Below are 15309 nucleotides of genomic sequence, written 5' to 3'. Positions count from 1 at the left end.
TATTAGCCAGACTACCAACAAACCACGGAATTAGTGCGGAGCTGAACTCTGCGCTGGAGACCCACTGGCTGGGAACTCAAGGGCAAGAGAAAACTGTCTTTGGCAGGCCTTTCCCCTTTTTTTTTTTTTATTGCTCAGTCGACCCCAAAGGTACTGAAGTGGTTTTGCCATTTCCTTCTCCTGCTCATTTTACAGAGAGGAAGAGGAAAGTGAGGCACACAATGACTTGCCCAGGGTCACACAGCTAGTACTTATCTGAAACTACATTTGTACTCCGGAAGATGAGTCCTCCTGACTCCAGGCCAGGCGCTCTATCCACTGCACCACCTAGCGGCCATGCCTTTTCCCTAAGAACGTAGAAACCACCGAGCCTCTGGTCTGGCTTTGCACACACTTAAACGGGAAGTTCTGAAAGCCCGTGACTTCTCAGGTGTCAGGAGCTCGGGTTCAGGAACTTCTTCTACTGACACTGGTAGGTACCTTCTAATGGTCTTTGGGTTGCTTGGGGCCACTAAGAGGTTAAGTGACTAGGACAGTGATGCAGTTGGTATGTGTCAGGGGAAAGACTTTTTAACTCAGACCTTCCTGCCCCCACAGGGCTGCCTTCTATCAGAGGTTCCCAAAGTGGGTGATACCCGTCAGGGAGGCGGTAGTAGCCTGGGTGCAATGGAGGGGCGGGGCTTGAATAAAAATAAGGGGGTGGTGGAAGCATAAGAAAAGAAGAGAATTGTGAAAAATCCTTAGTACTTACTATTGTGTAAAATCCTTAGTACTTACTATTGTGTAACAGAGTTAAAATCATAGTGATTACATTATTTTCCAGATAAACACAGAAAATGAAAGTTGTAACTGATCAGTGGTCAAGTCTGCTGACAGGTCTTAACAAGCAAGTGTTGGCAGGTGATCCTGTGTACATTGTTGGGAAGTCCAGCAATGCATGGGTAGGAATATGTTCATAGGGTTACATGATGAAATATTGTTGTCATCAAAATTTCAGTGCAGGAAAACCCCCTGCAAATTTACAATGTTATTAAATTTAAGCTGCATCAGTTTAAAAAAATTTTATATTCTTTTGAAATGATGTAAATTTTTTAAAAAAAGTTAAAGGGTTAAATAAAGTGTATTTCCAAGGGGGTGGTGCTAAGAAAAAATTTTTTAAAGGGGGTGGTAGGCCAAGTAAGTTTGGCAACCTGTGCTCTAGATCCACTAGGTCACACTGCATCACTTGCAGGGCTTTCAGTTTGCCCTAAAACAGTTTTCTTCCCAGACATAGTCCCAATTAAAATTCCATCTTCTCCACTAAGCCTTTCCAGATCCTCTTTAATGCTAGTGCTTTTCCTCTGATTATCTCCAGTTTATCCTAAGTATAATGTGTTTGCTTGTGCTCTCTCTCCTTGCACTGTGAGCTCCTTGGACTGTGAGCTCCTTGACAGCAGGGACTGATTTTTGCTTTTATTTGTATCCCCAGTGTTTAGTACAGTGCCGAATGGTAGGTGCTTAATAAATAAATGCTTGTTGATTTGACTCCACAAGTCCAGAAAACTCAGCCACCCCCTTTGCCCAGACTAAATTACATAATGCCTGTAGTTTTTAATCGCTTGCCATTTGGGTCCTCTTCACAGTACATTTAATTCTCACTCCTATAGAATTTCCTAATAACCACCTAGCTAAGTAGTTAGTAGCGTTAATTATGTTTTAAAGGGTAGGGATAGCCTCAGGGAGGTGAAATGTCTTTTGTTCAATACATAGGCCTCAATTCTTTCCTCACAAGGGAGACCTCCAGCTTCTATTTTAGGCTCTACTGGTCTGCTTCTGGGTCTAGAGTCCCTTTGGTTATCAGATATGCTTATTGTAGGGAACTGTTCAGAACTGTGGTGCAGTCAGGTCTGTTTCTGGTCATGAGTCCTGTTTCAGAATCTTGCAATACAACTATACGTAATCATGATCTCCACTCCCCTTCCTGCCCACCAGTCACTATATGTTGCGAAGGTACCCTTCGAACTAAAATTTGGTACTGTTATCTTTTAGGGAGACAGCCTCACAAAATGAATCCACAATAAAGGCCTAGAAACTTTCCACCCCTCAGGTTAGAGCCCTGGATGACATCACTTTCAATTAGGAGGGAAGCCCAGAGACACCTGTCAAAGCTATGCAGGCTCGTGTTTGTGTCCAGTAAAGTTAAAGTCTCAGTACTTCACAGCCCTTAGGTTCCAGCAGAGCATGCAAAGAGCCACTGGATTTGTAGTCAGAAGACCTTGAGCCAATCAGTCTGGGTCTGTTTCCTGATCTAAAGGGTTGGACTAGATGACCTTGAAAGTTCCCTTCCAGCTTTGAATTTGTAGTCTTACAGCCTAGAGGATAGGACCTGGATTGACCAGCAAAGACATGCCACCGTGGCTATAAAACCATACTAGGGGTGGAAAGGGAACAGATTGTGGGGATTTCCCACAGCCCCTAATTAGCCCTGGGGAGACTATGGGAATCACCCTAGGGCAGCAAAGTTTGGGGGGGTGGATTACTTCATAAAGGCTGAACCTAAACTGTTTCAGAAGCCATCTTGTCTCTGTGGCTCATGAGAGGTAAAAGGGCTAGCTCTGGAAAGACCAAGGAGGAGAGGTAGGGTGGCAAGAGAGTTGTTGCTCAGGCTTCTGACTCTTCTAGACCCCATCTAGGGTGTTCCTGGCAAAGATACTGGAGTGGTATGCCATTTCGTTCTTTGGCTCATTTTACAGATGAGGAAACTGAGGCAAACTGCTAAGAGACTTAAATCAGGGTAACAGACAGCTTGTGTCTGTGGCTAGATTTGAATTTAGGAAGAATCTACAAGGGGGAGGGGAGAAAAATCCAGGAAGGGAGTACAGAGCTCCCTCTATTCTTTTAAAAATTATTTTGCACAGGAGGGAAGATAGAAAGTGGGAGCACAAGAAAGACTGGATTGACTGAAGTGGTAAAGGGCCTTCTGTAACAAAACCAAACCACTTTTCCCATGACAAGAAGTGAGTAAGGAAGCAAAGCAAAATTTCCCCTCACCCTCACCTTGACCAGTTCTCTCAGGTTTGTTCAGTTTTTTTTTTTTTTTTTTGCTCATGCACTCTGCACGAGTTTGGTCAGATTTCAGTGACCACAAGTATGCTCTCCATGATTGCATGAAGGGACAAAGCTAGTGGAAGCTGGAGAAGCTGCTTACAATTTTTAGAATGGAGGACTGTGACAGCAAAAGATGCACCGAAGAAGCTTGAAGGAACTAAGCAATATGGGGGAGGGGAAGCTGGAGTGTGGTGGAGAGCCCAGGAGGATAGGGTATCATAAGGCAATCCCCACTCACCTCTCCTTGAGTCTCTGTTCCTCATGTTCAGTTTATCCTTCAGCATATCAGACTTTACTTACAACACCTTGATGGGAAGGGGGAAGGGGATACAAGCTGTAGTGACATCATAACTCACTCATTATGATGTAACTAGGAGGCACTTGATTATTCTTGGTCCAGGGCCTTCCAGGGGTAGGAAGATTCTAGTCCCAAACCTAGAGATAATCAGACTGTACCACCAGCAAGATGGAGGGGGGAGAGGGAAGGAGGGGTGAGAAGATTTGAGGGTTTCATCCTTTCAAGGTAGGGAGGGGGTCCCATTTTCTCTCATTATTAATCTACTCTTTGCTATCCCATTCTAGACAGGAAAGAAAGGCTTTTATACTTTCTTTGCTATGCTGTTTCTTATCCTCCCTTTCCATGGCTGCCCATGGTTGAAAGGAGAGAGGTTTTGGTCTTCCCCATGTCTAATAGAATAGAAGGATGTAACCCTCAGGGAACCCTTCTCCTAACTAGCTCAAGCCTTGGGGGCTCCTTTTGAGGAAGAATTAAACTGAGCTCTCTTCCCAAGGTAGTGTATGTAAAGGAGCCAAAATTGTCCACTTTTGTCTTTTCTGCTGCCTGAAATATCCTGGAAAACCAGTAGGGTAAGTGTCCTACTATAACTGCTACCCTTCTGCTACCTTTCCTCATTCTATTCCACCCTCACCTTGCACAGCTTTATGAATCAGGAGTGAGGTTCTGATGGGACTTTTGAAAAGTCATCTGTTTTGGTAGAAGGGTGCTGCCTCGTCTCTGACAAAGGGGATGCCTATTTGTCCACCTCCAACAACATCCCCTCTCCCAGACCCAGAACACATCTGCTTATGCAGGTGGTTCAGAGACTCCATTTTAACTGTTTTTTATTTGTTAGAAAAATAAGTTTTTTTATCTGGAAAAGAAGTGAGGAAAGGTGTGTTCAGACAGGTGGTCCAGAATCAGGTGCAAAATGGGAAAATAATAGAGGTTGGGGGCATACTGTCATGCTGGAACTGGAGGCATAGTGTTATGGGATGTGGGAGCACGGTGAGGATGCAAGTGTACATTCAGCCCATTTTAATTTCCTCTCATCTGCTGCTGATAGAATCGTGGATTCAGTCTTCAGGCAACTTCACTGCTCATTATCACCTCCAATAAAATGGAGGGCAAGGGCTGAGGGCAGAGGAAAAACTCATCAGTTCGTTTTACTACTTAACATCATATGCCCCATTGTGAACATTCTAAAACTGTTTCTCAAATCATCAGACCTTTTAAAAGCAGGCAACAGTCTCTTACTTTGATGGGAAGACGGAGGCCATCCATAGGGATCTCCCATTTGTTGAATCAGTATATCCTATTTCAGAGAAATTGTATCCCCTACTACTTACAAAGGCTGGTCTTTAGTTGTGTCCTTGATCCCTTTCCCCCATTTCTTGAACTTCTCTATCCCAGCTTCTTCCAGGGCCTTGCCCCAACACACACACACACAACCTCTTTATTTACACTGCTTCATTCTCATGAGACTGTAACATATTCAAGTCTTTCTAGTCCCCTCCTCCAAATCTTTCCTTAACCTTTCTAGTAAATCCAACATCACCCCATTTGTCTTTCCTTTCACTGCCCATATTCCGGTGGATCTATGATTTTACTTCTTTAGTCAACTCCTTCCATTAATCCAGATTATAAAGCATTCTCATAATTCATTGTAATAGTCTTCTCATCCTGTGCCACTATCAGTTTCTGTACTTAACTTTCCCATAGAGGCATTCCTCTGGTTCACTACCAATGTTCATCAAAAAGTTGTTTATATCTGATGTGTTTCTATGGGAACCATCCTCAACCCCTCACGTTGTTTATGTCCTACACAACTCAACTGCAAGTGGTCTCACAAAAAGGTTATCAATGACTTAATGTCAAACCTAATGACCTTTCTTAGTCCTGTGAAATTAAAAATTGATTTTTAATTCTATTTGTTAAAACTTAATCAAGCCAGCATAGATTTAATAATTTCTTTCCCCATTCTGGGGAAACTCGCATCATAAAGGTCAGGCTCAACAACCGTACTAGCAACTCCCTCCCATCACCCCCAGACTAACATCATCACCTGAGAACTGACCTCACCTTCAGTGATGTAATGGGGAGGAGCCACTAAAATGTCTAGCCAATCAGAAGACACACCCGTGCTGCTTGAGATTTGACTATCATCTTGATAATCACCATAAAAGATCCTATTGTCCCCAACTTGAGGTCTATGGCAATTGAGGACCCATTAGCCCAACCTTTTTAATAATGGGAACGTGCTTGGAGCTTCATTACCTCAGTTTACCTTAATTTCTATCGTGGCAGTACTCACACCTTGACTTCTTCGGGCTACTGCCTAGTCCCTCCTGGATACTTTCTCTTCCCCTGTTTTCTAACATCACACTATTCTGATTCTTCTCCTCTCTGACAGCCCCAAATCATAGAACTTCAGTTGGAAGGCTCCATCTCTCTTTGCTGACCCCTTAAGGAAGGGGTTTCTCAGTTATTCTGTGCTTGGTGGTCTTCTCCCTGCTACACTGCCTCCCTTTGCGGATCCCTTCTGTCCAGTACTTATACTGTGGTCCTTACACAGATGAATCCCAGATCTGTTTCAAGCCCTGACCTTTCTCCTGAGCTCCACATAGATATCTTTAAGCACAAACTAATTCCACATGCTCCAAAAAGACACAAAACTTTCCATCAAAACCCATGATTTCTTCTGTTTTGTCACTATCTTTAAAAATTTTTTTTACCTCTTCCTCACCTGTCACAGACTATCAATTACCAAGTAATTCTCTTCTGTAGCATCACCTGCCTATATGTTAACATTTTTCTGCCTCTACTCTTCCTTCACCCTATTCCAGATGTCTTCATTATGCAGTAATCTAGTTAGATCATTACTATTCAGAACTGTTCAAAGGATTCTTTCTTGCCTGGCATTTAAGGTGTCATTCTACCTTTTCTAGCTTAATCTCATACTATTCCCCTCTACATACACTGCTCCAGTCAAACTGGTTGCTTGCTGTAAACTATAGTTGACTGAAGACCTTTGTTCTCACAGTTCCTTATGTTTGTCAGTCTTCCCCAGTCCCATATTCCTTTAGACCTGTTGAATTCCTATTATTTTTCAAAGCCTAGTGAAGTGTCACCTTCTACAGAAAGCCTTTCAAGTCCTCTGCTAGCCCCCTAATCTCAGGTGGTAACTACCATCCCTCACATCCTTCCCTGGGAACTCACAGACCAAGCTGCAGCTCTCTGGTGATACACAAGATTTCTTTATCCTGTGGTTGTGACTGTTATGTATCATACTCCAGGCTAAATTCCATATGTACTATCTGAAGTTTGTATATCCCCATCTGCCTTGCCCTACCCAGCTCTGCACATTCTCGATGCTTAATAAAGTCTGAACTGAAACATTTAGAAGCTTAGTAGGGGTACAGTGAAAATTGTTTCCTAAAGACAGGGTTTGAAGAGAGATGTTTGATTTATTTTACCTTCATCAATAAGCTAGGAGCTTGTTGAGTGAGTATTTTTGGCCAAGGATCTTCTAGGGAAAATACAGAAAGAACACAGGATTGGGAGTCAGGGGATTTAAGTTAAACTCCTAGCTCTACCATTAGCTTGTCTGAGTGACCTCAAATAGGTTACTAAATCTCTCCAGACCCCAGTCTACTAACTTATAAAGTCAGACTAGACAATCTAAGTTCCCTTTTAGCTTCAACACATTTTGTGATTGAGACCCAATGATAATGGATATCACCCAGTCTCTTTTGAGGTATACATGAAAAAAACAAAATTTGGAACCCAGGGGCAAAATGAAATCCAGATGGCCTAGGGCTAACAATTTAGGTACAAGTGAAGAAATTCAATTACACAAAGGAGTCCCCTTTCCAACCACCTCATATTTCTTTCCCCTAAGATTGTAGCCTCTTGTTTAAGGGTGAATGCGTGCCCTTTCAGTATGACAGTAATTTCTGTTGCTTGGCATTTTCCATTACACATTTTGGCACATTATCAGTGTTTGAACAGAGAAATAACCTAGCCTCTACTACTCTCCCTTTTACCCTACTCTCAAGTCTCTTCTATTTCAAGTTAGGCTGGGCCAGCCCTGAGAAACTAGTGGTTGGTTTCCCTTTGGGGATGGTTAGTCTTGCCTGTCGTCTTGGTGAGGATGTGGGCAGAAAATAAATGGGAAAGTTTTGGAAAGAGAAGGGGTTAGGGGTGGGGGGAGATACACACTTTGACATTTTTAGGTTGGCAGGACTGGTGGAATCCACGGTGCTCCTATATGAAACGTGCGCATGGTGGGGTATGGGGATGGAGAAAATGAGAGTTCAGTCCGGGAGGTAGCAGTGTTCATCTTCTAGTGCTCAGGCTGGGAACAGCACAACCCAAAGAGAGCCTCTACACAATGAGCCCTCCCAGAGAGTTTCAAAGCATTGCAGTTCACACCATACTCCTTTCAAAAATGTACAGCAGGCATAGGAATGTTAAGACTAACCCAGTAAGGAGAGAAACCAAGTCATCAATTCAGTTTATGACTACATGTATTGTGGGTACATGTTTTGAGGAAGCAAAAGAGACATCTGCTCAGCTTCCTAGAATTCTACATGATACTGGGAGTCACAGAAACCAAGTCATTGAGTTCCACTGAAGTCTGAGCCAAAGAGAACACTTGTAGGAGGGAGCTCAACCACTCTAGGGTTCTGCTGGGTCCTCTCATCCTCAATCAGGCCTCATGCACCCATCTGCAGTTTTCCAAGAGGGTTTAATCACACCTGGTTTCTAGTATATGTCCTTTCCTTGTGCTTCCTATGAACATAGCTTCTGACCCAACCAGGCAGGAAAGTACTTGGGCTGTTTATAAGAATATTCCTTGCAAACTGTAGTTTGCAAAGTTAAGGGTTTGGGGGGAGAGACTGGAGCCCAGAGATCTCTGGGGCAGAAGGATGGAGGAACCTCTCTTATGGAGGTTGACGTTGGGATAAAGGCATCAGAAAGGAAACCTGGGACCCAGGAAGTCTCATTCATACCAGCAACAATTTGCTAACATTGCACAGGCTTTGTTACAGCCATGACTGAGAGGAGATAGTAGCTGAGGTTCATAAGGAGAAGCCCCACTGCAGCTTCATCTCCCCTCTGCCCCATCCTTTGACCCCATCAAGCCACGTCTGTGGAGATAACATGGAGTAATGCAGAGAAATCAGAACCAAAGACCACCTGCTTGTAAAATATTAACACATATGAAATTGCTTCAAATGTGCCTGGTCCTTATTGGCTATGCCTTTTCCTGTTCTCTACCCCTTTCCCCTAATGTTTTCCAATGATCTTTGTACTATGTATTGTTAATGGGAGGTGGCTGTGTATTGTATTTTTACAAGCATGGTTCTTCTTGACCTCTACTCAGAGGAGTACAGGGTTGGCTGGAGAGACCAAAGGAGCTACGGCAGCCCCTATTCTGATCGGAATCCACAATCCCTCCTTCCCAGTACAGAAGGCTGATAGAGATGAGTCAGTAAATCCCCCAAATTTGAAGAACCCAAAGAAAGTGGAGAGGGAAAAAACTTATTACCTGGGGAAACACAGGGTTCTTCTGGGTCACCAAGAAGAAACTGCTGTTTGCCTTCTTCCCACCTCTCCTCTGGAAGACTTCCAAGAGGAGGTCTGAGGACAGAAGAGGGCAAATGGCTCAGGGTCTGGGAGAACAGCAAGCAAGTTCTTCATTCCTTCTGGAGGAAGAAGGAAAAGCAGAGAAGAGATGGATAGGGTGAGGGAAGAGAAGGGAGGTAGGGAGAGAAGAGGAAGAGGTTTAAAAACAAGGAAAGGAAAAGAGAGCAAAGAGTTAAGAAAGCAAGAAGCAAAGAATAGCAGGAAGGGGAAACTCCCATGTAGAGTGGCTAGTTCAGGAGACATGATTGAGCAAGATGCAGACGGCCCTTCCTTCCATTTCCTGGCCTTATGCATCAGCTTTTACATTCATCACTTCCCCTTCAGACTACTTTGTTATTAAGAAACTCTGGAAAACCTAGCTTCAGGAGAAAGGGACTCCCTAAATGCACTAAAGGAAGGGTTCTTTGGAGGAGGCTAAAAGGTATTGTGGAATCTACACGTTCTTGACTAGTACCATTAGCCCAGATGTTGCAAAGAGCCACCCAAAGGACTGTCTAGAGGCTGGGGTTTCAATATTTATAGTTAGAACGCTAAGCTGGAGGGTTCTTGGTATCTCATCAAGGCTGTTACTCCTTCAGAAATAGAAGTAAAATTTCAAACTAGTTTATTTCAACTCCCCCATTTTAGAGATTTAAGAGTTTGGTCTGCTTTCCCAAAGTTAAAGAGTAGGTACAATATTACCCAGCTTTGACTTTTTTTTTTTTTTTGCTGTGACCACGGGGCCTCCTTTTCCTATTTTAATTTACTCTCCTGTAAAATGGAGACAATTATTTTCTCCTCATCCAATTCCTCCTCCTGAAAAGTGTATCTAAAATATACTGAGAGCTTTACTTACTTCAGAAAAGCAAGGCTGGCACACCAAGTCTGGATGGCCTGGCCTGAGGGCTGCATGAAGCCTGCCTACCTCTCAAGTTCCCAGAGTCAACACACAGTGAAGCTTCAAGGACAGTTAATTAGCAGGGCTGCCTTAAGGTGGAAACTCCAAGGGGCAGACAACTGACCAGGTCACTCCAAGGGGGTTTCAAGATGTGGCACTAGGGATCCAAGAAAAACGGCCAAATTGGAGGGATGGACTGAGAGGAAGAACGGGGAGGTAGGGCAGGGCTGGATAACCTCAGATGGACTATTGCAATGGCCACAGCTGAGAGTCTGACTTCTTTGGGCACCCTCCATAGTCATCCTCTTGGGCCCATCCCTTCTCCCTATTTAACTTAGGAGGGCCAAGCTCTCTCCTCTTGCAGTGCCCAGCTCGTGGGACTGGCAGAGGAGGTTAACCAGGGATCTTCCGAGAGTCTAGAGAGGCCTTTTTGTCCCCCAACTTGTGAGTCCCGCTCAAGCAATTCTGAGGCTTCGCCAGACCCCTCCTCTTTAATCTACAAGTGGCAAGAATGGTGAATCTGGGGGACACTCGTTCAGATCTGGGCTCTGCCACTAACACACCTGGTGAGTCCTCGAGTGCTTCACCTCTGAGAGCGTCAGTACCTCGTCTCCAAAATGAAGGGGTCGGACTAGATGACCTCTGAGGTTCCTTCTAGCTGTTAACAAATGACCTGCCTTAACCTGCTGAGAACAGCACTTACCCCTTCCCCCCCCAAACCCCTTTAGTTCCTACTACAACTACGAACTGTCTCTCTCCCCCCAATTTGGTCTCTCCTTCGATATTCCCCTGTTCCCACGGGATTCCTCCAACCTTCCTTCGACTTCTGGCTTCTCATTCTCCTGCGCGTGCGCGCGAACCTCCTCCCTGACCCCCACCGCTCCCTTCAATCTCCCACAATTCTCACTCCTACGTCCTCGGCTCCCCCCCACCCCCTGTTCCTTTGGTTTCTCCTGGTCTGTGTCTCCCTTTCCGCGCTCAGATAAAGTGAATCCAGCCCTGGGGTTCAGGGTCGCTGCCGCTCCCGGTGCCGGGGGAGTCGGGCCCGCGCAGTGCGTAGTCGCGGCCGCCGTTGTTGTCCCAGAACTCAAGACCTGTTACGCGGTAGCGCAGGGCGAAAAGCAGGGAGCCTCCGGTTGGCGGGGCGGGCAAGCGGAAGGCGAATCGATCCGCTCGCGGCGGGGGCGGAGCCGGGCCTGCGTAGGTGGCGGGAGCTTCGCGCTGGCTGCGCCAACCGTCCGCGCTCCAGCGCACGCTCACGCGTTTCTCGTAGGCCAGGTCCAGCACGCGCGCGCTCCCAGCCACGCCCAGCGGGCCCGCCTCTGCTCGTTCCAGGCATATGCGCTGGGCCTGCAGGCGGGCGGCGAAGCCGGGCTCGCGGGCGGGCTCGAGGGCAGCGCGCGCCTCCTGCTGGGACACGGGGAGAGGGAAGAGGGAAGAGAGAGAGAGAACAGGGTCAGAATGAGGCACCGGACCAATAAGAAGCCTGCACTGGTGTGTCCGCCGGGGGAGTCCGGGGCTTGCCTTGGCCTAACGCAGTGGGGAGGGAATCATGCAGAAAGAGGAATGGGGGGCAGTGTGGAGGAGGTGGGAGGGAAATGGGGGTGGTGGGCTGCTTCCCGACACTTCACCCGCCCTTCTCTGCCTCCGTGGGTGCGGGCCCCCAGGCGCCTACCTGGAGACTGCGGGTTCTGGGGGGGCAGGGCCCGAAGTGCCTGAGGGCGTCGCGCTGCAGCTGGATCTGCACGTGGCGGGGCACGCGAGGGAGCTCCCCGGGGCTGAAGCGGCGGACGGCTGCCAGCTCCAGCCCCAGCGCGTCGGCGAAGCGCACCCGCTTGCGGGTGTCCGGGCTGCGGCTGCGCGGGGCCCGGGCGCCCCCTCCGGCGGGGGCAGAACGGGCCCGCCGGCCTCGCCCGGGGGCTAAGGCGCGGGAGCGAGGCCTGAGGCGTGCCCCGCCCCCCTCGCGGAGCTCCGGCTCCTCCTCCTCGGGCTGCGGCTCCTCCTCCAGGCTGGGCCGCTGGCTGCGGTAGTAGGCGCGCTCGCTCAACGCCGCTATGAAGCTGAGGTTGCGGGGGATGTCGGTGCGGGGGGGCCTCTCTCGAGACATGGCACCCCCTCCCCGGCCGGCGGGGCAGCCGCTTCGCGGCGCCTCCTCGGCCCGCCTCCCCAGCTGTCGACTTTGCGGGCGCTCGCCCGTGAGGGAGCCCCCCGCGCCCGCGCCTCAGCCGGCCGGGCCCGCCGTCAGCCCCCAGCATCCTTCTCCATGGCTCCTCCGCGTCCTCTGCTCGGGGCCGGCGGCTCCTCTGAGCGTGCGCTTACCGCGGGGCGGCCCGCGCCCTCCGTGCCCCGCGGCCCCAGCCCGCTTGACAGGTGGCTCCCCATCTGTCTCCGCAGCCTGCTGCGCCAGGGGGCGGGGACTCCGCCCTCCCTGGGCCGATGCTGGCCCCAATCCTTAGCTAGTCCGCCGCCTCCCCCGCACACCAGGGGTTAACCCGAGTCTGAAAGGGCACCGGCGGGGGAAGGGTTAAAACGTCCTCCTTGCGATCGCGCGCCCTTGTCTTCGCTCTCCCCTGCTTCCCCTTCCACACCGTCCTTGTCCTCAGGTGAGAAGGTTGGGCAGGGTCAGCCCGGCAGAGCCATCCCCGTGGGCGGCGAGATGCGGGAAGTAGAGGGTAGCGGGCAGAGCAGAGGGATCCAGTCTGGCTTCTGCCTCTGAGTTCCGGGATGTGCGGGGAGGGGGAGCTCAGTTTCTACACAAGCTTCTCGGACCCCACCCCTGGCTCCACTGTGGGTGGCCTGGACCCATGCCCTTGCTGGGTCTTCCACTGTGCCTTCTGACCTCTCATACTTGGAAGAGGAGGTACCGCCTCCCTGAAAGCCGAGTGTGCGACCTTGTCACCATTTTTATTTCTTAAATGGAATTAAAAACAAAATAAATTCTGCCCAAATTCATTTGTGGATTTGGAAATATTTCTGAGATTTATTTCAGATCAACAAACATTAAGCATTTACCATGTGCAAATCACTGTGCTAGGTTCTGGGGATACAGATAAAAAAACCCTTGCCCTTGAGGAACTTGGGATCTAATATAGTGGTATTCTGAAAGAGCTACGAGAATAAATTAAGTAACATTTTAAGTGCATGGGAAAAGTGAAACTTGGGAGATCAAAGGAGCTAGCCCGGATATCCAGGAAGAAGGCTTCTTGAGGGACATGGCACTTAGGCTTGTCCTGGTGGGGAAGTAAGTAAACACACCACAACACACACACATACACACACAGAGCAGAGAAATTGTTAAATACTGCTTACAGTTTTGCTTTATTGAAGTCTGAAGTTTTGAGAGCGATTACACCTTGAAGGGGATATATGGTATAGGAGGATGGGGCTTGAGAGAAAAGAACACAGGATTGATGATCGACATTGGAGGGCTTGGGTCAGCCAATTAAGAAAACATTTAAAAATAGGAACAAGATTCTAGAGATGGTTGGTGAGCTTCAATAACAAAAGACTGGATGGAAGCAAACTGAGTACTCAGCACAGCTGTGGTTGGGGGAAATTATGAAGAAGCTGTGAAGTTAAGAGTGTAGGCGGCTTGTGGGGATAGCAGCTTTTTTATGAAACAGAGGGCTGAACCTTTGGCCCAGACAGAAAAGGTTTACTTTTTCATGGTCCGAGGGGGCTGGAGGTAGAAATAAAGGAGAACCATATAATAACTCCCATGTACGGAGTAGCACTTGAAGGTTTGCAAAGCACAATGGATACACAATCACATTTGATCTGGTAACTTCACTGTGAAGTAGAGAATTGCATATGTTCCTTTCTACATTTGCTGGATGAGGAAACAGGCTCACAAAGGCTAAGTGACTTCTACTCCAGGTCCAGCATTCTTTCTACTGTATCGATCAGGCTTTATGCATATATTTTGCTGTCAGCTCCTGATTAAATTATAAGCTCCATAGGAGCTCGGACCAGATTATTTATTTGTTTCTTCCGGTGGCTAGCATTGCATTTTACAGGTCTGCTTCCATAATTAGATAGTGGCTGTGATTGATTTCTTAAGGTAGATTAGACCTAGGGAGTTGCCTGAGGCGCACCTCGGGGTGACACAGCTGGAGTCAGAGGCAGGATTGGAATCTTCTCTACCACCTCCAGGTGGAGCACTCTTTCTCCAATACTATACTGACTCTACATATATGCCCCTTGTTAAATTATAAGTTGCGTGACTGCAGGATCGTGAATACCTAGCCCCGTTTACACTGTAGTACTTAGATGAATCTGTGATCCTTTCACTCTTGGCTCTATGATTTACTGGATAAATCCTAGGAAGGAACATAGAAGGTAAAGGACTTGTCTAAGATGCCATAGTTAATAGGTGCCAGAGGCTGAATTTCAACCATCATCTTCCAGAAACGAAATCTAATGTACTCTCTATTACACCACTGCCACCTGGGTTCAAACCTTGCTTTGCATATGTTTGAAGGATTAAATCCTTAGGTATCCCTTGGAAGAGTACACCAGAAAGTTATGGGGATTTTTCTGTGGTAATGGAATCTTAATGGAGAATCTTTTTAACCTTTGCTCTAGGTGGAGGGGGTGGGGAAGGGGGAACTTTAGGCCCTGTTAAAGACCATGGGATGAAAGAGATCAAAGAGATGTGAGGACTGTTCTCATGCCTTTTCAGCTTCATTTGTTCTTTGCTACAAGCCTGTGTTTCAGTGTCAAGAATGCAGGGCTTGGTGTGTCAGGAGGGACCTGGGTCCACATTCTGCCTCCCTTTCTAATTATAACCATTAACAGGTTATTTAACATCCCAAGACTCAGTTTACCCAGTTGCAAAACAGGAGTAATACATGTAGCATCTTTCGCAGGATTGTTGTGAGAATCAAATGAGATGTTTTTCATTACTGTATGTAATTATTGTAAAGCACTTTCCAAATCTTAAAGTGCTACATACTATCAGCTATCATTATTATTTCCTTTCCCAGGATCAAACTACCACTGTACATTTCTGAGATTCCAGGCCACCAGGGAGTTGACAGTTTTTTGGACCACGCTTCCTTTCTTTTTTACCTCTAGTTCTCTCTGCTAAAAAGTTCAGCAAGTTCAGATTACCCCTAGAGAACACCTGGCAAACACTGAATTGCCCTCAGGTAGAATAGCTTTCTCTTTTCCCATAGCTCAATTTCCCTGGTGCTGATTACTGGGTCCAGGCCTTGTTCCGTGATCCTCAGGGGAAAGGACATACACAGCATCCTAAACCTAGTCACTCTTCTCTTCCTTCATCTTCTGGATCATATCTTTGCTTTGCTCCTTTCTTTAGCCCCTCTTGGGCTGACTATTCCTTTCCTAGTTACCCCCCACTTCACCCCCCCATTCCTTTCCCGGTTCCTCTACTGCCCCGCCTCTCTGCTCTGGA

The 15309-nt window shown here is 47.4% G+C and overlaps 1 protein-coding gene across 1 annotated transcript; it reads right to left on the bottom strand.

Moving 5' to 3' along the window:
• Positions 1-4197: 4197 nt before the first annotated feature.
• PPP1R3E (protein phosphatase 1 regulatory subunit 3E) lies at positions 4198-12000 on the bottom strand. The gene is made up of 6 exons (XM_036734520.1): positions 11569-12000; positions 10826-11300; positions 10457-10551; positions 8919-9075; positions 6841-6893; positions 4198-4498 (listed from the first exon to the last, which is right to left on the bottom strand). Exons 1-2 carry the CDS (start codon positions 11998-12000, stop codon positions 10872-10874), a joined length of 861 nt encoding a protein of 286 aa, XP_036590415.1. The 3' UTR covers positions 4198-4498; positions 6841-6893; positions 8919-9075; positions 10457-10551; positions 10826-10871.
• Positions 12001-15309: the final 3309 nt, after the last annotated feature.

The sequence above is a fragment of the Trichosurus vulpecula genome, chromosome 8, assembly GCF_011100635.1.
Source record: "Trichosurus vulpecula isolate mTriVul1 chromosome 8, mTriVul1.pri, whole genome shotgun sequence".
Lineage (NCBI taxonomy): Eukaryota > Metazoa > Chordata > Mammalia > Diprotodontia > Phalangeridae > Trichosurus > Trichosurus vulpecula.
Note: the sequence above shows the minus strand (reverse complement) of the source record. Positions and strands in the feature narration are given on the sequence as shown.

Coding starts and splice junctions, on each gene's coding strand:
- PPP1R3E (XM_036734520.1), bottom strand. CDS start 12,000: ATGTCTCGAGAGAGGCCCCCCCGCACCGACATCCCCCGCAACCTCAGC. Junction 11,301..11,568: donor CCAGAACCCGCAGTCTCCAG/GTAGGCGCCTGG, acceptor GTGTCCCAGCAG/GAGGCGCGCGCTGCCCTCGA.